General features: G+C 48.8%; 1 protein-coding gene across 19 annotated transcripts in view; it reads left to right on the top strand.

The window, feature by feature from the left end:
* The window catches only part of APBB2 (amyloid beta precursor protein binding family B member 2), a 355,485-nt gene that overhangs the window by 321,163 nt on the left and 11,612 nt on the right, over positions 1 to 22,710 (top strand). For 18 of the 19 annotated variants that reach the window (XM_073891567.1, XM_073891573.1, XM_073891575.1 and 15 more), the window contains 3 exons: positions 18,881 to 18,995; positions 21,100 to 21,187; positions 22,072 to 22,155. In XM_073891567.1, the coding sequence (XP_073747668.1) occupies positions 18,881 to 18,995; positions 21,100 to 21,187; positions 22,072 to 22,155 (287 nt within the window). Of the gene's footprint in view, positions 1 to 9,901; positions 10,043 to 18,880; positions 18,996 to 21,099; positions 21,188 to 22,071; positions 22,156 to 22,710 lie in introns of those variants that run through there. The other variant, XM_073891579.1, reaches the window with a different exon arrangement.

Raw genomic sequence — 22,710 nt, 5'->3', positions numbered from 1 at the left:
TTCTTTCTTTCTTTCTTTCTTTCTTTCTTTCTTTCTTTCTTTCATGTATTGATGATATGTAACTTCTTACTCATCTGGGTTTCCAGACTCTTCCACAAATCCCTAGGGTTACATGAAAACATACTAAATAGTAGTGTAACTTATTCTTTTCTAAGTGCTTATTTTAAACACAGACTATGACATTTTTGAGAAATTCTTAGACCTTTGGATTCTTCTGGTCCTAATATAGTACTTGGCATAGGATGTTCTCCATAAATAATTGAATTGTTGAATGGGCAGATGAATTTATATAGATGAAAATACTTTGCTTTCTCTTTGGAGGGTTTAACTATGACCATCCCGTGTACTTGATATTTATTATAATCTGTAGATTATCTTGCTGTTCAGCATATATGGAACATCTGTGTGTCAGGCATCTTGTGAGGTACAGGTTGGAATGAGACAGACAAGGTGCAAAGAGGCAGGACATAAGCCAGGAGAACTATTTAGGGAGCATGATGATATAGATTATAAGTGCCATGAAGATGGTCAGTGATGCGGAGAATGCAGCAGAGTGGTTCAGTGGGGAATGGGGCCACCAAGAGGCAGTCCATCCTAGGAGGTGACATTTGAGCTGAACCAGAGTTCTGAGAAGAAGCCAGGCACATGGGGAGCAAGTAGGAAGCTCTGAAGCAGAGGAGCACACAGCACGTTCCAGGATCGGAGAGGAGGCAAGCAAGGTTGGAGCCAGGAGCAAGGGGGCCAGTGGGTATGCACTGGGGTGGAAGAGGCAGGTGGGGACAAGATTCTGTGGGGCTTTTTGGCTGTGGTTGAAGGTTTGGGTTTTCTTTTTAATGCCATGAGAAGCCTTTGAATGGTGGTAACCAGGGGAATGCCATGATCTAGTTTATTTCATAAAAAAAAGATCTCAGTGAATGCTGTGAGGGGAAGGGATGTCAGGAGCAGAAGTGGAAGCCGGGGGACCCGCTAGCAAGTCCTAGTCCAGGAAAGAGCAAAGCTGTGGCAGAGGGAATGAAGGGAAGTGGGTTGTGGAGACTGAATGGGCAAGACTGACTGCAGTAGATGGGGGTGGGGGAGTATTCTAGGACCACCCCTGGATGTTTCGATTCATTGTTTATTTCTCTTTGAACAGATGAAAAGAAATAATGCCTATTTAAGGACAAAGTTATTAAGCAATGGAGCAACTCAGGTTCAATTTATGTTGTAGCAAGACCTCAACTTAATTTTGTTTCATTCTCCATTGTGGGTGAACAGACCTGTCCCGTGGAGTGCTGTGCGTATGGCCATCTTTCCAAGACATTTTCACCCTTCATTGCCTTCTCAACTGGTAGCAGACCTTTGAGCATTTTCTTTGTTCTGTCATAAAAATAAAGGATCCATGTAAGAAAGAAGACAGGTTTAAGTTTTAATCCATATAGAATTACTCAACCTTTGCTCCCGTTTTATAAGAAACCATTGATAATTGCATTTGACGTTATTTATTTCACGTGGGACATTCTTCACAGTCCCAACAACTGATATATTGTCGCAAACAAGATTTGTTCCGTATGTATCTCAAATCAGAGTAAAATTCCTTGGTAACCTTGTGGGCAAATCACTGAGCATTCTGTGAGCTAGAAAAGCCTTTTCCTTGTACCTGTGAAGTATAGAAATGAAGTCTCTGGTTTCTGATGGGATTTTTTTTTGCACCCTCCCACCTTCAGGTGTATGAACTTGAAAGCTTACAGTGTCTTTGCCAGTTAACTTTGGTTTTGAAACCAACTTTGTTTTGGTTTTGCCCAAAAAAATACTGCTGCAGAAGATATTCCTTCCGTAGTTAGAATTTTAGGCTCGAGGAGGGACAGAAGTGATGGGGGCTGCCAGCCCTTCTGACCTGGGTGCCTGAAAGCTTGTCTGGGGATGAATAAATTATGACAGTTGAAATAATTATGATCGAGGAAAAGCCGCTGCAGAGAGCACAGTTGACAATCGGGGCTGGTTTGGCCTGATTCTGTCATGTCAAAGCATGCATCTGTTTGCCAGGTTACATGAAAATGCTGTTTGCAAGAAGTCTAGAGTGATCTCCGGCCCCTTACCACCACCACCCCTAGCCCCCGCCCCAAGAAAAACATTCATAGCCTACATGCGACCTTTTTGAAATAAAATGGTTGAGGCAGAGCTCCATATTGACTCCGACTCTCATGTCAGACGTACACGTAAGATTTCAGTCGAGCAAAAGGTGTTTTTGGTTCTGAAGAAGCTACAAATTGGCAGCACTCTTATTCCCGCATCTGGATAGAATCCTTTCTAGCTGGCTTTGGCATCTGTCACCCGTCACAAGGATTATTCCAGCAGCTCAGGCTGCCATAGGCTTAGTGTGCGCTCGGTTTAAGGCTCTGCTCTTACCATCTTGCAGTTCTTCATTTCTTCACACGGAGCCCCCCATTTTCATTTTGTACTGAATGTCACCAATTATTTAGCTGCAAGGAATCTGTGTTTGTCTACATTGTATGTTGCGCCCCTGAATCAGGGCATCATCTAGGCAGGGTTTTGGCCCTTTTTCTGGAAAAGGCCTGATATTAAATACTTGAGGCTCTGTGGGCCATATCATCTTTGTCGCAGCTACTGTTCTGCAAGTTCTGTTCTCCGAGCACAAGAGTAGCCATAGACGGTAGGAAACGAATGGGTGTGGCCATGTTCAGTGACACTTTATAAAAGCAGTCGGGGGCGGTTGGTCTGTGGCCCCGGGGCCATGGTTTTTCACCCTGATTTAAAGGACCCGAGTGGAACCCACAGCAGCAGCTGAAAGAGGAACCTTGTCCTTCAAAAGGATGAAGGTTCAGTCACTCTGGGCCAGCAGTGCAGCATTCTGAAAACCAGTCTCCAAACCGGATTCCTGGAGGAGGTCAGGCTATTTGGGGTACTTCTGTGACAAACCATTATTCAAACATCCCAAGCCCACCCTTAAGCTTCTTCAAGGTGCTATGTTTATTCCATTTGTCAAATATGAACACATACAGACAATAAAAGGAAGGTAAATTCAGACAGTGAAAACAATGCTACCATAATGGGATTATGGTTTCTGTTTTTTAAAGATTTCTTGTATTTATTGAAAATGAAAAAAAGAGGCTGGAACAAAGAGACTAGCTGCATAGAAAAAGTAACCTTACTGAACAGGAAGGATGGGTGTTCTTTCAACTTGTATTATAAAGTTAACTCCTGCTAAGAGAGCGCAGTCCCTCCGGAATGCTCTGTGGTGCTTCATGGTGCAGCTCTTTGTACTTTCTCTGCTTCGGTAGATGTAGAAATGTGTTGTCCGGGGTCTTTTCCCTAAATGGTAAGCAAACCTTTATTTCTTTTAGAGTACAAATATAAAGAAAATTATCTGGGGAGTTGATAAGTCTTGATAGAAATCAATGTACAATGGAAATTTATATATTGATTTCTTCAGGGGCAGAGGAGCTGTTTTTCATGTAGACAAATGTTCTGAAGAAGGAATCTAGTAAGGGGCTCTGGAAGCATTGTTGTTTCTGCTGGAGATGATCAAAGTATAGATTTGCCTTACTTCGAATAGAGTCACAAGAGATTGATAATCTTTTCAGAACTCTCCTCCTGCCCATTCACATGAAATATGTTTTATTAACATAGTTTCAGATGACATGAAAATGGAATGTGAGCACAAATCATTTTCAAAGTGCCATCTGTGGTAAACAACAGCGGGAGAAAACGAAATCCAGCCAACTCCCTATTACTCCCAGCGTCATTGCCTTAGGTTCTTACCAACATGATCTGGAGTAAGGGGCGGGGGGAAGTTCTTTGCTTACTCTATTTAGTTATTCTTTCATTCATTCAAAAATATGTATTGGTTACTTGGCACTATGCCAGGCAGCGGTGAGCAAATACTTAGGGTAGTGAGTCAACACAGCAGGAAAAGTTCCTTCTCCCACAGATTTCCCCTTTTCTGTGGGGTAGAAGGAAGAACAATAAAAAAGCGGAGTAGTTTTAGATGGCTGCAGGGGTTGGCAATGACTGGGTGGCCCAGAGGGGTTTTCTGGAGGTGATGACAGTAAGGAGGAATCCTCCCTAGGAGACCTGGGTGCAGATGGGATCCAGGCAGTGGGAAGAGTGAGCACAGGAGTTCCAAGGTAGAAACAGTCCTGTGTGTTTTGAGCACGGAAGGATGGGAGTGTGGCTGGAGCCCAGCAGGTTGTGGGTGAGGCAGGAAGTGGGGTCAGAGAGAGACGGACGGGGAGTTTGGGAGGGGATCATAAGCAGGGCAGCATTCCATTTGTCAAATATGAACACATAGCACAATAAAAGGAGGGTAAATTCGGACAGTGAAAACAGAAATTCAAGGCACATTGAGAACCTGCTGCTGTGGGTTCCACTCGGGTCCTTTAAATCAGGGTAAAAAACCATGGCCCCGGGGCCACAGTGTAAAGGATGAAACCCTCAGCCTTTGCCTGGGAAGGTTATTTCCACCGAACAGAGCACTTACGTTTTGTCACCGGGTCCCACAGTGGTGGAACCAAAAATCCAGTAGGATGGAGATAGGAGCAGAGAGCTAAGGCCACCTGTCTTCATCGAGGGGTGGGTCCTGAGGAGAGTGCATTAATTGGGAGAGAGGCGGGCTCGGTCAGGAGCCAGGTGCTCTAGAACCAAGAGCCACGGGGAAGAGACGGGCAAGCGGACCCGCCAGTTCCATCTGGAGATCCACCACTTTCTTTTGGTGGGGGTGTTGAGCAAGTTAAATTCCTTGCCATCTTGGATTCCCTGTTTGTAAAATGAGTCATGATGCTCCCCTGCAGGGTTATTGGGTGGCTTGGCGATAACGTGTACCAAGAACAGAGCCTGGGTGGGCAGCAGATTCAATAAAACGGGCACCATTGTGGTGATTTTGTTATTAATCAGTTATGCTTAGTGTTGATGTCTGTTTTTGTGGAGGTATTACCGAGTGTACAGAATATCAGGGATACTTGTATCCAGATGGAAGTTTCCAAAATTCAAATGATCAAATGTCTTGGCTCTTTGTGTTGGCTGCACCAGCACTCTGTTTGCACAAAGAAACAGGAATTGGCTATATAGTGATAGCCCTAAATCCTCTTAAATTTAGAAACAGATTTAAGAATGTGCCTTCCCCAAAAGAGGCCCTCCACATGGCCTGGTGTGTGGAACGGAAGAGAATTCACCCACAGACTCACCATGGTTTTAACTGGAACTGTTGGCTATATCCTGCTGGTACTTTATGTCCCAGTGGCACTTCTTGCATGGAAACCACTTTTCCAGTGTAGACCTGTCTTCTTCCCGCTTCTGTGTCAAAGTCAGAGAGGAGCCTTCTGGGTCTCAAGTAGTTTTTTGTTTTTCCACCCCTGCTTTCAGGAAGGAAGCCAGCCCATGGTTTCACAATTTGGGTGTAATTTATGTAATTTTGTCCTTTGATTATGCCCTAACCTTTATACCTTGAAACCATAACGTGGCATGAGTTCTTTCTCACTTGAGACCTCAGTATAAGTTGTTTGTGTATTCTCTTTTCACACATATTCAGAGAAGCGAGTCTGTTTTGTTGTTGTTGTTTTACCGTAATACAGCCCAGATGAAAGCAGACACTTGTGAATTCTTGCTCTCTTCAAACATGGGCTTTTAAAAACAAAACAACAACAACAAAAAAAACTCATTTCCTAGTTGCTCTCAAATATCCCTTTTCCCCCTCATTAGTAAGCTGACTGGTAACTATTGTGTCTTCTTTCCAGCGGCATGAGAAAGTCCTTTGTTTAGAAGAATGTGCCTTGAATTTCAATAACCTTACACCACTTTAGATCCTCATCTTCACACTTAGTCCTGTTGAAACTCTGACTCCCTGCATCTGCAAGTTAACAGACTGTGTGGTGCTGGGAGGCAAGAGCAAGGAGGTGGGAAGGGAACTAGCTTGCAAAGTAAGGCACACTCGTCAAAGACAGGTACTTCTGTCACCCTTTGGTCCTGGGAAGGACAGAACCTTTTCCTGAGCTGAATTCTCTGAAACTCCAGACACCAGATGGTAAATTTGCATAAATCCAGAATTCACTTCAGGTCAGAGATCTTTAACTGCAAGATATGGATTTGAAAAGGGGTCTTTGAATGAGTTCCAGGCATTATTGAACTTTCTCCCCGTCCTGCTAAGGTTGTGCATAAAATTGTGGGTTCTTGCACATTTCTTTCTAGGGTATTTTCATCAGATTCCAAAAGGTTCCGTGATCCAAAACAGGTTAGGAAACTTCCTCGCGGCAGACCTCTCTGTCACTCACAATTCGTTGGCATACCGCTCAGCACGCACATCGAGCCCACGTTGTGTGCCATCACACTGTGAGCCTTATGGATTAACAGGTGGAATCCCCGAGGCACTCTTAGGGGATGAGTGCCACTCTTGTTCCCATTTTACAGATGAATAAACTGAAGAACAAAGAGGCTAAAGGCCTTGACCCAAGGCAAACAACTAAGAAATGTCAGGGATAAGAAACAAAAAAACCTTGAAGCTAAGGGGGAAAAATAGACCATGAGGTTCGGGAGTGGGTGTGAGAGTTTTCATGACATAAAGTTTTATAGTTTTTGCTTCATTGTCGTGTGGAGAACACTAGTCTGTGCTGGTGCTCCAGAGGCTCAAAAGACCCCCCAGTCATGAAAGACAGGCATCAAAAAGGAGGATGAAACGGAGTTCTGCAAAAATGGAGTGAGAAGCACACTGGCAAGTCTTGGCTCTACGTGCTCAGTTTGTGAAAAGTAGAAGGTCGTGCATTGCATATGAAGTAGGTGGCCGTGAGGGGGAAGAGGGGACGCATTCTCCTCCAAAAAGCTGGAACAGACATTGTCATTCTGGCGTGCTGTTTATTTTGAGGAATTTCCTATTCATTTGGATGCCCAGTTACACATGCCAAGTAGTTCTGTTATTTCAGGCTTCTTTTAATGAAAACATTGCCAATTACTCCCACGTTCATTTTCCCAAGAAATAGCCGCCGAGAGCATACTGATCAGGCAGCCCTTGGGCGTGTGGCTGTGTGGAATTAATCCTGGAGTTTAATTCTTCCCACTGCGTTTACAAAGAGAGAGGAGCAAGCTTGCGCCTGGCGCTGCATTTACCCTTCTTCACTCTCGGAAGGGTGTGCCTCCTGCAGAAGCCCGGCCTTGGGCTGATGGTTTCTTCCTGGCAAATTTATAAGGTGTTAAATCAGTGAACTAACTGCCACTTTGACTCTTCTGCATTTTTTGAAAGACATCTCAAAGATCGCTCTGAAGTCCCTATTTATGGCTGGCTTTTACTTCCACACTCGAATCAAGCAGTGTCTATTAACCCTGAAAGAATGAACCTTGTTAAAAGTTTGCAGTGTCGTTTTTCCAAGTTCTGCCTTCAGGGAAAAACACTGTGGCTACATATCGAGGCTGTTTCCTTAAGTGGATCGCTAGTAATGGATCTGACTTAAAATATCCAAGGCTTCAATAATAATTACACTCCAAAGAAGCAGACTGTATTCTTAGGTCTCTAGATTAAAGGTTATCAGGCAAAGTTTTTGCCATACAGTAGGCAGAGGCTTTTTATTAAGAGTAAAAAATTAAAAGCATCTGGTATAAATGGAAAACTAGCCAAAGAAAAGCTACCAGCTCATTCTTTTTTGTTGTAAGAGTCAAAGGGTTTTAACAAATCCTCTGCTGATAAAAATCTGAGCACTAGATGATTCCTAAACTGTCTAATTCTTAAATGAGAAACCAAGACTCAGAGTTTAAGAGGCTTATTTACCTCGCATTCATTCAACATGGGACCAGGATCCAGGTGTTGGGATCCTTTGGTGATGATCTGAAATTTCGTCCGTCAACTAACTTTGACAGAGAGACGTGAGCAGGAGGTGACTTCCCCTCATCCTATGGTACATGGTGCCCAGCAAATCTGAGGAGAGGGCCACAGTATTCCCCCCCCCCGTGACCTCCCGTCCTGCGGAGACATTTCTCTTCGAGTGCCACCCAGCAGGACGCAGCTGAGACCTGAAACCATCAGCTGACTTAGCGATGATTCCTAGAACGAGGTGGTTTATCTCACGGTGTTACGTGCCAGGTGTCCTTTTTCACTGACAAGGAAGCAGGTTTGAAGGGTCACACCATGTAACACAGTGTGCCTGGCACATAGAAGGGGCCTGGGGAAAAGAGAGGGTAAGGAACGCACCCAAGGGAACGTGGCTCCCAACAGGCTTGGGACACAGCTCTGTCTACATGCTCCCCCTAGAGGACCTCTTTTGGGAACTGTCATCCGCCTTCTCCCCCTGCAGTAGTAGTTAAACAGCCCAAGGAAAGGGAGGGAGGTTCCCCTCTACATCTGAAGCCCCAGGTTCTTGGCCAAATCTTTTGCCCCTATCTTGAACACCTATGCATTGTAACTGACTGGGTCATTTGGGAGACAGACCGTGAGGTGATCCTGCTGGACTGCGAAGGAGTATGGGGTACCCATTGTGGGTGCACTGTGAGAAGACCAGGAGTGGAGAGTCCTGCAGGCCTACAGTCAAACCCCGACCTCACCGTGTACTAGCTGTGTGACCTTCATGAAGTTCTTCAACCTCTCTCAGCTTGGTTTCTTTTTTATCAGTGAGAACAGTAGAACTTACCCGGTTGGGTTGCTGTTTGGGCAACACGGAGCCAGAGCTCAAGAAAGGGTGGTTTGTTGGGAATGTGGCTGTAGTAGGCGTGTGTGTCCGCATGCTGTCGCCTGTGCTGGGGTGTGCTTATCACAGTGTGTCCCTGAAAGAGCGAGGTAGATGTTTGCGTATCTGTAGTACAGAAGTCACACGTGCCTACTGTATAATATTCAAACAGATGTATTAAATAAAATCCTCCATGAGCCCCTCCTCCAGATAATGGCTGCCAATTTGGATGTTATATTGTTCCAGATTTTTTACTATGCGGATATTAAAATCCCCAAACTTTTGTTTGTCACGAGTCCATATATCTGCGATTTGGGTTGCTGGCTTGTTTGATCCCCCCCCTTAATAATAGCTTGTGGTCATTGTTCTGTATCAGGCCATCCAGCTCCACCTTCCTGCTGTAGGACTCGGCTCACTAGGTGACGGGCTTGCTGTCTCACCCCGTGATTAGCTCCCCTCCTCCCCTCTCCGCAGGGCCCTGCTGGCTGCTGTGGGACCCCGGCCGCAGGGCACAGGCAAGAGCAGTTTTCCGCGAAGGTTGGGTTTCTTCCTTTCCTTCTCATTATCCAGTGCTCCCTGCCTCTGCAGTCCCCTTGCGGTATGTTCACTTGCACACGTGTGCCCAACCCGGGCACCCTGTGGTCCTCAGGCCCTTTCACGTTGGCTGTGACAAGACCAGAAGGGAATGGGGAGCACTCCAGGTCAGGAGGTTAAGTGACTTGTCAGGGTCACCCTGGCGGCTCAGGGCAGCTCTGGGAGAGAAACTCGAAGCATTCAGCCCCCAAACCCCAAATGGTTCTGTGTCCCTCTCCCCTTCCACTCCTCTCTTCGCTGGCACATCTGATCCCTCACCCTACCAGCCCTCCCACGTCTCACCTCTGCCCTTGACCTTCTGCTGCCCCTGCTCTGCCGCCTTCTCATGGTGCATTTGAGGGAAAGTACCAAGGTGCTAATGTTGTGACTCAATTAATAGAATATCAGAAGTTAGGAAAAACAGGTAAGGCTGTTTCCACGTCATTGTTTCTGTACATTTTTTTTATTGGGAGCAGGTGGAGCTGGAAGATGAGGAACGGGCTTTGCCAGTGTTTACTGCAAACAGTTTCCTGCATTTGCCTGTGGTATTTTAAGCTTGATTACCTCCCCCGGTTGATATGTTGCCTCTAAACTCAGCTGGCATCTCTTGGCTTCATCGTAACGTGGCTCAAAATACACACTTCTGTGTGACAGAGCTCAGCTAAAATAAGCCCCGAAAGGCTATTCGTTGCAGCCGAGTTGGGGAATAAGATGGGATGTCAGTGCTCAGAGTCGCTGTTAACGGGACTGTTTCACTTCCTGGATGCCGTGTGAATGCTAACGTGTTGTTTCTGCTCTGTTCCCTCATGCCTGCCCGGATTCAGAGAGAGGTAACCAACCAATTTTCACTTCTCCCTCCTCGTCAGTGTCTTAATTGTCTGGCAAAGCTCACTTGCTTTCTTCATGCCGTGTTGCCACCGCCACAGCCATCATTGTCTTTGAGAGGCAGAACTTTGTTCTGTTTATTTTATCATCATTCTTATGTGTCTTCATTTAAAATGGACTATGGAATTGCATCTGGGTTCCTGACCCCGCATTGCCTTTGACCCTGTTTGGGGACAGTGATGGGGAGGGTGATTAGGTATGGCAGGAATGTGGCCACTCTCACTAATGGCTGGGAAGCATCGAATCCACATGCTGGGGAGGAATCGTGATTAGAAATATTAAAGTTGCATCAGGCTTTTTGCGCTTCTTGAAGAGTTCATATTAGGACTTGATTAAGTTATATATTCTCTAGAGTTTCATTGGGGAGGGTTGGCTCTAGGCTAACAGCTGGAAGGACTGACTCCATTTCAATCTCGATTATTAGCCAAAAGATACGGAATTCTTCTCCTTTCCCACATCTAGATGAGCATAACTATGGAAGGGATATGACTCTGAAGGGAAAGGCAGGCATTTGTACCTCCGATGTGTGTCTTTCTGGCGCTCCAAACAAAATGGTCAGCCTGTCCATTTGGTTGACTGGGGGCTTTAAGCTCCACTCTTCCACAGCTTTAACACTTAGGTAAAGCTCCATTTTTTGATGGAGAAAGAAAGTTTTGAAACTCCTCTTTTTGAAAGAATGGTCATGGTTACTGCTTGGCAAAGTGAAGAGAGACAAGCAGTCGCCTGTTTGTGTTGGGGTCCATTTCGGGTGAACTGCCCAGTTGGGGTCAAGCCGTCTCCATTGGCGGTGGCCATTTTCCCTCCTCAGGACGAGCTGATTTCCGTGCTCAGTGGTGAGGAGGGGAAAGGGAGACAGCGTTGACTGGGTGGGTAACACTTCCAGGGATCAGTCTTCCCGAGGGTATGGTTAGGAGAATTTGCAAACTTGATTGACTGTTCATTACCTTTGAGGAGGCTTTAGCCTCTCTGGAGGGGGTGGAAGCATCCAGAGGAGGAGGAATGTGAGCTCCCTCATCTTAGATAATGAGAGGTCCTGTCTGAGCCAATGGTGAGAATATTTTCAGATGTTTGGCAATTTCTCCCCTCTGTATTTATTCCGGTCTCCTCCCTGGGGAGAGGTCACTCTGAATATTAAATTAACAGCAAGACTCTGTTCTCCAGAGGGCTGCGAATTCTGGTCTGCCAAGGCCGCCTGGATTATTTGCAGGTAGAATTTCAAATCTGTTTACACAGCTTCTGTGTCTCACAAAGTGCCTGGTGAAGGATTCCCTGTGGAGAATGTGTGTTTACCCAGGTGATGAGTTACTGGGATGCCCTCCGAAGGGGCACTTAGCATCTGCTTCAGCTTGCAAAGGAGAAAGTAAGTTGAGTTGACAAAGCTAGAGCGTGAGCTTTGTGAAGTTAGTGCCTACTGACGTGCCACTGGGTAAAATTAAAAAACAAAAGTAGAACAAACAAAAAATCAAGTGTGTGTGTTCTACATTCTGGCTTGACCATCTAGGAAGATGACTTTCTCACTCCTTTCTCCCTCTTCCCTCCTCCCACCCCCAAAATGAGATTTCCAGAGTACAATCAGAAGGTCAGAGAAGTTAGGCAAAGAAGAGCAAACAGTCTTTAGGATTCCTTCTCCCTCCAGACCCTGTGCAGGTAAAACAAAGTGGAGATAAAGCCCTTTGTCAGAAAGGGCTAGAAATGTAATGTTTGGATCAGATCTGTTTGTTGCCGTTTGTCCTGACTTGCGTGTGGGTCCCGCCCTCTGCAGTAGTCACAGCTCCGTGGCTTACACCTTCTACGGAAAGATAAGCCGGGAAGAAAGGGCCTTTAGGTACATTCCAGCGAGTCTTAATATAATTCGTATGAATTCAAATATTTACTAAAACATCTCTCATGGATAAGGAGACAGAATTTCAAAGGGGGCCTTTTTTTTTTTTTTTTTTTTTTCACTTTTTCCTCATTGATAATGACAACTACCATTAATCGAATGCCTGTCATGTGCTAGCCTTCACAAATTCCCAGCATCGGACAGCACGGATTTGACGTGAGCAAACACGGATTATGTGGAAGACATTGTCTTTTTGTGGCGCCTAGGTAAGGAATGCTAGCAGAGGAGATTTGGTGAGAGTCTGGATGGAAGGGAATCTCCTAGAAAAGAGGGCACAGAGCTCCTCCCAGGCAAGCCTGGGCTGTCCTGCAGCTGACGGGCTCCGCTCCTTCTGGGCTGCTTCAGAAGGCAAAGCTTGATCCCACAAGCCAAAGTTGCAGGGAGGCAAGTTGCAGTTCATCATTTAGAAAAAACTATATATTTTGGCTCACCAGGAGCATTCCTGAGGTGGAACAGGCTGATTTGTTAAGTAAATAAGATTTCATATCACTGAAATATTCTAGGTCCCACCTCTCTGGGCTCCTGTAGACAGGGCTTTGAAATGTTCGCCTGGCTAACTCCACTAAGAGGTCTGTAGGTGCCACATAAATTCCTTTCGAGGAGAGAGAAACAAAAGCAAATTCCATTTATGTAAAGGGGTTGCAGGATAGAGATCTAGGGAAAGGGTAAATAGTTCTGTCTTGGCTCTTTTTTAATAGAACCCATTTGAATAAAGAATCGTTTCTTCATTCATTCCCTAAAGATGGATTAAGCCCCTACAGGGCGGTTAAAATGCTGTTCAACTGAGAACAATGAAAGCATTCTTTTGTCCTTTTTCCTTGCCATTAAGAAAGTTGAGGCTGTCGTGTAAGATGTCTTAGCACTGACATTTTTCCCTGACAGAACTGGAGGCTGGTCCTCTGGGGGAATAATTACCAGGGAGAGCAGCAAAAGGATAGGAACAGAGAGAGTGGGAAACACAAGGGCTCAGTAAACAAATGGCGAAAGGTAGTTGATTCCTGGTGCTCACTTCTGTGAGAGTTTAAGGAAGGGACACAGAGAACCTTCCACTTCCTGGTTTTTAAAGGAGACACGATGATTTCCATGACTGCAAGAAATAAGTGGGGCACGGCTCCGTGTGTGGGGAGCAGGGAGGGACTGGACCAGAGCCTCTTTTACCAAATGGCTCCTCATCCAGCGTTGTAAAGGGAGCAAGCCAGAGCAAAGGACAAATGTGGTCCTTGCTGCTGGGTGTCAGACAGAATGTCTCAGACAGGCATCTAGAAGAATCTGTTGGAAAAAATAGGAGCTGTGTTCTGACTGGACCTCAGAGATCATTTGGGCCAGCTTTGTGCCTCCCAGGAGGAGGCATGACCATTGGGATGCTTGGTCAACCAGGGGAAGGCGTACAGGCCCATCTGAGCCCATCTCAGCTGAGCTGTGGGAGTCAGGTAGCTGCAGCCCCAGGGCTCCTGGTGGCGCTGAGGAAAGAAGTGGCAGGCAGGAGAGCAGTGGAGGGCTATGTAGGCGAAGGTTCCTAAAATGCCCCAGCAGCGGGCTGACCCTCACCCTCACACAGTTTCAGAGCCACCGCGGGCACCGCCTGGCTGTGTGACACTCAGTGGCACCTGCTGTTTTCCTCCCAAATGCACATGTGTGGCCCTGAACTGGTCGCAGCCTTTTAGGTTCGCAGTCTGTCAGGAACACTGTAGCTGTGGAGGTTTCTCGTCCCGCTCAGAATACAGGAAGATCTCTAGAAAAGGTCAGATCATTCTTACGTGTGAGTCTGAGGTCTTACAGAATCCTGACACTGATTGGAAAAATTCTCTCTGAAAGGCTGAGTTGGACAACGTTTTGATCATTGTTGAAACTGGATGATGGGACATGGGGACTGTCCCCTCTACTTCTGTGTGTATTTGAGAGGTCCCAGAGTGAGAAGTTTAAAGGGGGGGTGGGGTGGGAAATAGGCAGATGTACTATGTTCTTTTAACTCCCACACTCCTCAGTCTCCTGAAGCTGGGACCCAAGCTCCCCGCTCCAGGGAAGAGACCCGGGAGGCCAAGGTCACCACAGACCTCCCTCCCTTCCTGTGGCTAAGACCAAATGGCCAGTCTCCTGCCACACAGCCTCCACAGCGAGCCCTGGGGATTTCTCCTGAAACCCTCTTTTTTTGATGCCTTTGGAACCAGCCTGTCGCCGACTCTCTTTCTCTACCCTTTCATTGGGCCCTCTGCCCAATTTAAAGGCCTAGTAGAACTAGGCCTTTAAATGCCTCTCTTTCCCGTCCAGGCCTCATTTTGTCTTTTCTCATTCTCTACGCTCTCATCTGCTGCCCTGACTGCAGCTGCGCCCCGGGTCCGTGTCTCCGGCCCAGACCACAGGCCCGAGCTCACAGACCAAGTGTCCGCGTGCTTGGTGGGCCCTGCCATCAGGTGGCCCTCGGGCACCTGCCACGTACTGTCCAGCCTGGCACTCGTGAGCTTCCTTCACCAAATCCCCCCCTCCTCCTGGCCCCGTTGCAAGGGCACTGAGTTGGCCCCGCAGGGACCTGCGAGTTACTCTGGGTTCTCCCTCTCATCTGCCACATCCACCCTTCCAGTCCCTCCTTCCCCTGTGTCTCCTCTACCCTCTTGTCACAGATGCTAACTTAGCCTGCTTCGGGCTCATCACCTCACCTGGACATTGAGCAGCAACCCCCCCGTGGGTGCCTCCCTCGACCCACGTTATCCCACCCAAAGAAACTTTTTAAAACACGTATATATGGGGTCCCATGCCATATCCCAAGGCTCAGAGGGCCAGGCGGCTGCCAGGGCACAGATAGAACCTCGCCGCGGTCCTGCCTTGGCCCCTCGCCCAGCGCCTCAGCGTCTGCATAGGACCACAGTTCTTCCAAACACTCTGTGGACTCTCTTAGCTCCGTGCCTTTGCTCATGCTCACTGAACCTTCTGTGAACCGTCCACTGCCCTTCTCACCCTGCTGAGGTCCTTATGATACTTAAAGATGCACCTCCAATGTCACTGGGCACCTGTATCCTTAGACAGTGGGCTTTCCAGGCTGAACCTTATCTGTGTTTGCCTGTCACGTAATAGTGGCTCAGAAGGCATCTGTGGAAGGGAAGGGAATATTTTTTTTTTTAAATAGAAGTCTTTAATCATATCTAATTTAGTGAGAATATAAAGCCTACTGGCAGCTATCTTAGTCCGATGGCTGTTTTAAAAAATTACGACAAACAGTGGCTCAAAGCAACACAGATTTATTCTCCTACAGTTCTGCAGATCAGAAATCTAAAATGAGTGTCCCACGTGTAATCACGGCATCGGGAGGGCTAAAGACTCCCGAGAAAAGCCATTTCCTTGCCTTTTCCAGCTTTCAGAGGCTGCCTGCTTTCCTTGGCTGGTGGCCCCTGCTCCCATTTTGTCCCTTAGAAGCCAAGTCCTTCTTTCCCTTGTAATTGTGTTGGGCCCAGCCAGAGAATTCAGGATAACAGCCCCATCTCAAGATCTTTAATGTAATCACCTTTCGCCATGTGAGGTGACCCATTCACAGATTCTGGGAATTAGGCTGTGAACATCTTAGAAGGGTCCTTATTCTGTCTCCTAGAGCAGCCTTTTTCAGAAATGAGGTGCCGAGCTTTTGAAACCACCAGTTAAGCAATGTTTGGGTTTCATTCTGAGTAAGGATGAAATTAGACCAGCCATGCATTTCATTGCACACAAAGGAAGTTGTTCAACTTGCCTCTGCCCCAGGTCTGAAAGAAAGAACTCGCTGCCTCTTCCAGATTCCCAGGTGGGGTGTTTAGCGTGGCTTGGGACAGGTCACGGGGGAATCACATAAGAGAGACGTGCCAGTGGCTTGACCTCCACAGTGAGGCGAGAACTCCTGTTTTTTCCTGGGAAGCCGATGAAAGCCCTGGAGGGCTAGTTGCAGGACTCACTTGCTGTCAGGAACTGACAGATTCCTACCTCCCTGATCTATGAGCCTGGTACCTGAGCGGCGACAGGAAAAGACAAAGCTGTAAAAAAGAATTTTCAGAATCCCCCAGACAAAGCCTGCGGCCGCCGATCTCCTCCTTTGAGAAGATGTGGGTTCCAGATGGTTGCCTTAGGCATTAATTGCTTTCCCTGGAGCCAGAAGAAAATGAAGATTAATAATAATAATTTTTTTTAAAAGATTACTCCTCAGGGGCCGCATGTGAAAGAACAGAGGGCACAGAGCTGCAGTTTGAAAACAATGATCCATGGCTTCTAGATCAGGGCTGGTTCCATCTCCCGGATGGTAACCTTGCAGTTGCTACCCTTGCAGCCTGGCCAGCAGTCCCGAAGAGCAGGCTCGGTCTTGGAGGCTTTACCTCATCGAATGTCAGAGCTGGACAGGAACCTTGGAAATCATGTTTCTCAACTCTCTCACTTGGAGATGAGGTTAGACTCCATTGCCCAAGGTCGTGTAGCTCAGTGGACTCAGGAATGAGATAAGTACAAAAAGGAGGGTGTGACAAGCTCTTACTTATCCTTTGTGCTGCAGAATTAAATACTGTGTTTAGACACAAGTCCTGGGGCCCAGAGGGCCAAGCAGGCTTTTGAGCTGGATGGACCATACAGAGTGGATGGGGCAGGGTCCGTCATATAGTCTGGGGAGACCAGGGAGGGGTCACAAAGCGAGGGGAGATACCATGAGTGGAGACCTGCCTTTCCAGAACAGAGGGGAGAGCTCCGTGGTTGGAATAAGGGTGCTGGAAGAGTAGGTGGGACAAATTCTGGAACTCTAGAAATCCAGACAGGTTTTGGACTTCGTGTGGGTGATCATAGACCCAAAGAGATTTGGCCTCAGAGAAATGGCCGCTGAACATAGAATTTTGAAGGAAGATGGTTGTGTGTGGTGAGACACCACATGTATTCTTTTAGGATCCATCTAGGAAAGAAGAACCCAGAAAGTTGGGGGCCAGAAACAGGGCTTTCCTTGAGCGTGGTCTCCAGAAGGGAGGCCTTCTCTCATCTCCTTTTTAAATAATATGTTTTCTTTTTTTTTTTTTTTTAAGATTTTATTTATTTATTTGAGAGAGAATGAGAGAGAGAGAGCACATGAGAGGGGATAGGGTCAGAGGGAGAAGCAGACTCCCCGCTGAGCAGGGAGCCCGATGTGGGACTCGATCCCGGGACTCCAGGATCATGACCCGAGCCGAAGGCAGTCGCTTAACCAACTGAGCCACCCAGGCGCCCTAAATAATATGTTTTCTTGATGGTGGTTGAGACTAGAATGGGAAGGCCTTAGGAACACAGTGTAGAACAAGACTATGCTCACCACTGAGTCTGGGCCCAGCTCCTCGCCCAGACCCACCCCCCCTCAGCCCACAGTCCTGAAGCCTGTTGGCACCTCTGACCAAGAGCCAGCTTACCCACAGGAAATTGGGATGCAGCCCCGATTCCTAAAGGAGGAAGGAGCACTTGGTTAGTACTTGTATGGCCAGGCCTGGACTGGGTATTGGGGGTAACTAAGGTCCAGATCATCTTCACAGAGCTTTAAGGCGTCGGGAATACAAACTCATAAACATCCTGATGCACCCGGTGGGAAGGGCAGTGTGTCCGGGTTGCCATGGCAGCGCTGGGAAGGATGCCTGCCCAGCTCTGAGTCCCGCACCGCGACAAGCGCGAAGAGACAGTGCGAGCACACATAGGGAGGACGCCTGAGAGGTGGTAGGGCTGCAAGGGAGGATGAGTTCAGGACATTTTCAGGAGGTAAAACAGGCCAAACGTGGGGATTTGGAGGGGGGGGGATGGGGGAGGCTGGAAGGCCTCTGGGTTCTAGCCTGGAGGACACCAACCGAGATAGAGGATGAGGAAGGAGAGGGTTGGCGGGGAGCAGGTATTGAAGCAGGTGTGGACAGGCTGAGGCTGAAGTGCCCTGACCTGCAGCCGGGCTTGGAGAGCCCCACCGCGCATGGCACGCGATATGGGGCAGGCTGACCGCCTCCGTCCTCACGGTGGCAAGATCCCTCTGCCTCCCCAAAGAAGCCAAGGATACCTTGAGGAGAGTGATTATCATCGTCTGAACAGACCGCCAGTTCTTTCGTTAAGAGGAATCCTTAAAAGCCCATTCATCTGCGGTGTTGTTTACAGACAGTGTCCTGGCTTAAGCAACATCTACAAAGAAATCTTTATGATCCACATGGGTAGACCCGGGCATGTATTCTTCTGAAACACTTTGATCTTTAAACCACTGTCCTCCGATAATACGGTGAGAACTTGCGTCGTACAGCCCGGCCCTTTTGAAGCCGGGCACCGTCCCAGTCGTTATCCCTGTCTTCGGTCAAACAGATGCTCAAGTCCAACGCCAGCCACTCGCTCCCCAAGGCGTGTGAGCTCCCAGCAGAGGGGGAGCTGCCACTGTCCCCCTGAGCTCTGGAGCGGAGCGCCACTGGACGGGGTCAAATGCCTTTGACGGGATCTCAGTCTGTGCTGCATCCTTGTGGGGCAGGCCACCCGGGGACCGCCCGTCCCCTCGTTCCAGCGGCTGGGGGTCTGCTCGTACTCCGGGCACATGTACACATCAGAGCCTCTCGTTCCGCCCCCGCTGCACCACCTTGCCACAGTTCTCCTCCATAATCACAGTATTTGTTGTTCCTCGAGATAGAAGGCTCATAAAAAATACTGGGCTTTGTTAGGGGCCATAAGAGATTCCAGGAGCTCGGGGCCCTGACTTTGGGAAACACTGTAGTTATTTTACTCAGCAACGAATTCTCAAATCCATGGAGTTGTTCCTCTGTTTTTTAGGTAGCTGTTGAAGTTTGAATTTTGTTTTTTTAACCATTGCATACATACTCTGTTTACCACTGACCTGCTGGCTGCCTGCTCAGCTAACACGTAACTAGAGCGTGTGCTGTTAGAGGTTCCTTTTCTAATGCACTGATAAATGTTGTTTGCACAGAGATTTTGCTTATGTAGCAAGAGACAAAGACACAAGAATTTTGAAATGTCATGTGTTTCGATGTGACACACCAGCAAAAGCCATCGCCACAAGTCTCCACGAAATCTGTTCCAAGGTAAGGTGGGTCAGGGCGCAGTGGTGCGTCTCCCTGTCTTTTCTCACCGCCTGAGCAGGGAAGCGGGTGTGGTCCGGGTCTCACACTGGTGACGTTCTGCTGCTTTAGCCAGAGTCACAGAGCCTCAGAGCCTCAGAATGAGGACAGGCAGCTGGGCATCGCCGGACTAGCGCCCCCTCCTTCCCTCCAGCAGAGCAGTCCTGAAAGGAACATCCCCATCCTCTGCCTGGGATCTCTGTTGACCTCCATTAACAGGGTCTTGTACTTTTCAGGAGACTGTTCTATTAATCAGCAGCTCTGGCTGTTCTAGAGTTCATCCTTGCGTAGACCTGAAATCATCCTCTCTAGAACATCCACGTAGTTACATGAGATATGTGATCTAGAGCAACAGAGAAAGATTCCTCCATTTTTGTCTCTTTGCCTGGGCAGCCCTTTACCGTTTGAAGACATTTGAAGCTGTTGGCTGTACCTGTACGTTTGGGGGCGCTAGATAGCTGTCCAGTCTTCCTGCTCCTGTCTTCCTCCTTTCTCCAGAAGCCCCATCTCTTTTGGGTCCCAAGGTTACGAGGCTCCTACCCCTCTTCTTCTGCATACTCTAGTTGGGTCCCCCTGAATGAACACAGTGTCCCACGGGCAAGCCAGTGGAGAAAAGACCACGGGCCACTCTGTCCCTTGACCTTCAAGGAGTACAGTACGGGGGTGATTGATGTTTTTAGCAACCACATCACGTGCCAGCTTGTGTTCAAATAGCTGTTGGCCAGATCCCCAGGGCACTGTCATGGATGTTCTGTGGCCAGGCCTTTCCGCTCCCTAGACTGACTTAATCTGAACATGGGACTTGGCCGTCACCTCTGCTGGATGTCACCTTTCTGGTTTGAGGTGGATGTCAAGTCCTGGCCTCGTTACAGTGCTCCCTCAGCTACCCTGCCCAGGTTGTAGCCCGGTGTCTGAGCAGCAGAAGCAAGGCAGGTGCCAGCCACGTTTCCTAAGGGATGGGTAGGAGCTGGGACCAGTCTGCTGCCCTAATCCCGGCGGCCATCCTCTATCCCACTCCGGCGTCGACAGGCCCATGCAGCATGCCCCTTCCTTGTCATTGCCTTCATTCAGTCACGCAGCCGATAGCTCGGAATGCCATTTACGGGGTACTGTTCTAAGAACACAGCAGAGACTGAAATGGGGGAAAACAGTCTTTGTCCTTGTGGAGCTCGTGTTCTCGTGGCAAGCCCCCAGAACACGGCCCAGCACAGAGGAAGTGCTCGGGAAAAGGTACTGCTGTTGTTGGTAGCGGCCCCCTGGCCCGCCGTCCCAGGCACGGACCGAGAGAGGGCTGGCGGGGAGCTCTGGGGCCGAAGCAACTTCTGTTCCACCTGGAATGCAAAGCTTGGGGCTGGGAATGACGATGTGAGTGACTTGTGGGGCCACCGAAGGGGGGCATTCTTTCAGTCCCTAAAGCAACAGCACTGAGTGAAGAGGAGCGAGAGGTGATGCTCGTGGCTCCTCGCAGCAGACCACCAATTTCGTAGACAGCTGACGGGTTTGGGAACAGTCCTGAGAGCAGCGAATATTTCCGAGCACTGACACTGAATCCTCAGAACTGACATAACATTATCACTGGGGACATCAATACTAGGATTCCCAGGTGTGAGGAGGAAATGAGGCACAAGAGGTCAGGTGACTGGCCCAAGGTCACACAGCTAGTAAGTAGCGAAGGTGGGATTTGAACCTACAAACACTATCCCCAGAGCCCTGAAGAGTGCTCAGCATTCAGGAGCAATGGGACAAGTCCGTAGCTGTGGGCAACGGTGGGCCAGCAGAGGGTATCTGTTTGGGTTGTTTCACTAGAGGCGGGAGCCTGCTGAATGGGGGAATCGTTTCCGAGCAATCGGGAGACTGTGACTCAGAGGGATAGTCCCTTGCCTGTTACCCCTGGGGAGAAGGAGCATAGTTCTCAAAACAGCTCAGCAGTACAGGGGCGGGAAGGCAGGCCGTAGACTAAAGCCTGTTTGACTCGGAAGCCAGGTCAGCTCAGACCCTCTCCTGGCAGGACTAGCTGAACACATGGGGTCTGTAGCCACAGACCACAGGTGTGTTTTCTCTTCTTCAGATTATGGCCGAACGGAAGAATGCCAAAGCCCTGGCCTGCAGCTCCTTACAGGAAAGAGCCAATGTGAACCTCGACGTGCCCTTGCAAGGTAGGTCAGCGGCGGCCGCTCTCCTCATGCTGGCGCCGTCCCGCTGTCTGTCCTAGTCAGAGCCAGAGGCCCTTCCCTGCGTCTTGAGAAACCATGCTCAAGCCAACAGATGCTCGCTGAGCAAGCACCCGGGGTCCTCCTGGGCACAGAGTTAACTTTGTGTCAATAGGATGAGGCACAGAAGGCCAGGATGAGTTTTCTTGTTACTGGACAAGATGAAAGAATATTATCTTTAGTGGTTTTATAACTCAGGTACAGCGTGGGGTAAGAACCAGCTAGTTTAAAAATATGTGGGTTGATGTGGGGAAAAAAATGTTTTTCTTAAGTATAATGATGAACGTAAAGCAGGCTTACCGTGGTGATTGTTTTTGCAGTATATACAAGTATCAAGTCACCGTGTTGTACACCTGAAACTAACTTAATGCTCTCTGTCAGTTATGACAGTTATACCTCTGTCATAAAATAAAAATACAGATATTTGGGGGGATTCTGTGTAGTTCCTTCTCGTGCCTCTGTGCCCTGAGGGATTAAGTCTTCCCCGGGCATCAAGCATGCCTCACAAACAGGCCATCAGAAGCGGTTGTTCAGCGTGTGTCAGAAAGACGGTGGCGGCTCGACTGCACCCATTGCCCTCGGCGCTCCCCCGCGCCCCCCCTGCCAGAAGGGCAGGCTGACCGGGATTTCGGTGGGCTGCCGGGACCCCCGCGTCTGCTAGGAGAGCGGCTCTCCTCCCAGCACAGGAGCTGCCTCTTCCTCTGGAAGCGGGGCACCGTGGCCTGGGGGAGGGGGGACCCTGGGCCATCCAGACCAAACGCAGAGCGGTGGCTGTGTTGAGGTGTGTGCTGGAACCACAGCGAAAGATCTGTTGCTTTTGTTCTCTGTAGTAGATTTCCCGACACCAAAGACTGAGCTGGTGCAGAGGTTCCACGTGTGGTACTTGGGCATGTTACCCGTCGACAAACCAGTTGGTACGTGCAGCACTTATTGCCCTTTCCCTGTGCGAGTGTTCGGGAGCCCGTGGGAGGAGCCCCCCCCGCCCGGAGGGTGGGGGCTGTTGTTCTATCCCCTTTCCTGGTCTTGAATCAGGCCCCTGCCCTGTGAGCAGCCATAGCACGTAAACGGTCCTGATCAGAAGAGCAATAGGGGACAGGCTAAGCTGCTTGGTCATGTTGTCCACAGAACAGAGGGACTTGAACATGGCAGACACGTGGTTCTCATTCATGCAGCTCTCCCAAGACGCGTGATCCAGGGCTCTGGAGGGCTCTGCTCTTCTCAGAGGGAGCTTCCGTCTCTGGGGCCGGGGTACCTGCTCTGGTCCTTACTGACCACCGGGCAGGGGGAAGGGGCTGAGGGAGCCCTCGTGCTTCCCTTTCCAGGGGTGACTGAAAGCAGCACAGCCTGCAGTCAGCTCCCATCCCAGGGGTTAGAACTTACCAAGGTGACAGGAGGCTGGGAGATGAAGCCTTTCCCTGGGTAGAAAAGGCTGAGGAGAAATCAGAACCGTCGTGCCCTGCTTGGGAGAA

Source organism: Callorhinus ursinus, unplaced genomic scaffold (genome assembly GCF_003265705.2).
Source record: "Callorhinus ursinus isolate GAN/ISIS: 27379988/994484 unplaced genomic scaffold, GSC_fseal_2.0 scaffold4, whole genome shotgun sequence".
In the NCBI taxonomy this organism is placed as follows: domain Eukaryota; kingdom Metazoa; phylum Chordata; class Mammalia; order Carnivora; family Otariidae; genus Callorhinus; species Callorhinus ursinus.
The sequence above is the reverse complement of the archived record's forward strand: the minus strand, read 5'-3'. Positions and strand labels throughout refer to the sequence as shown.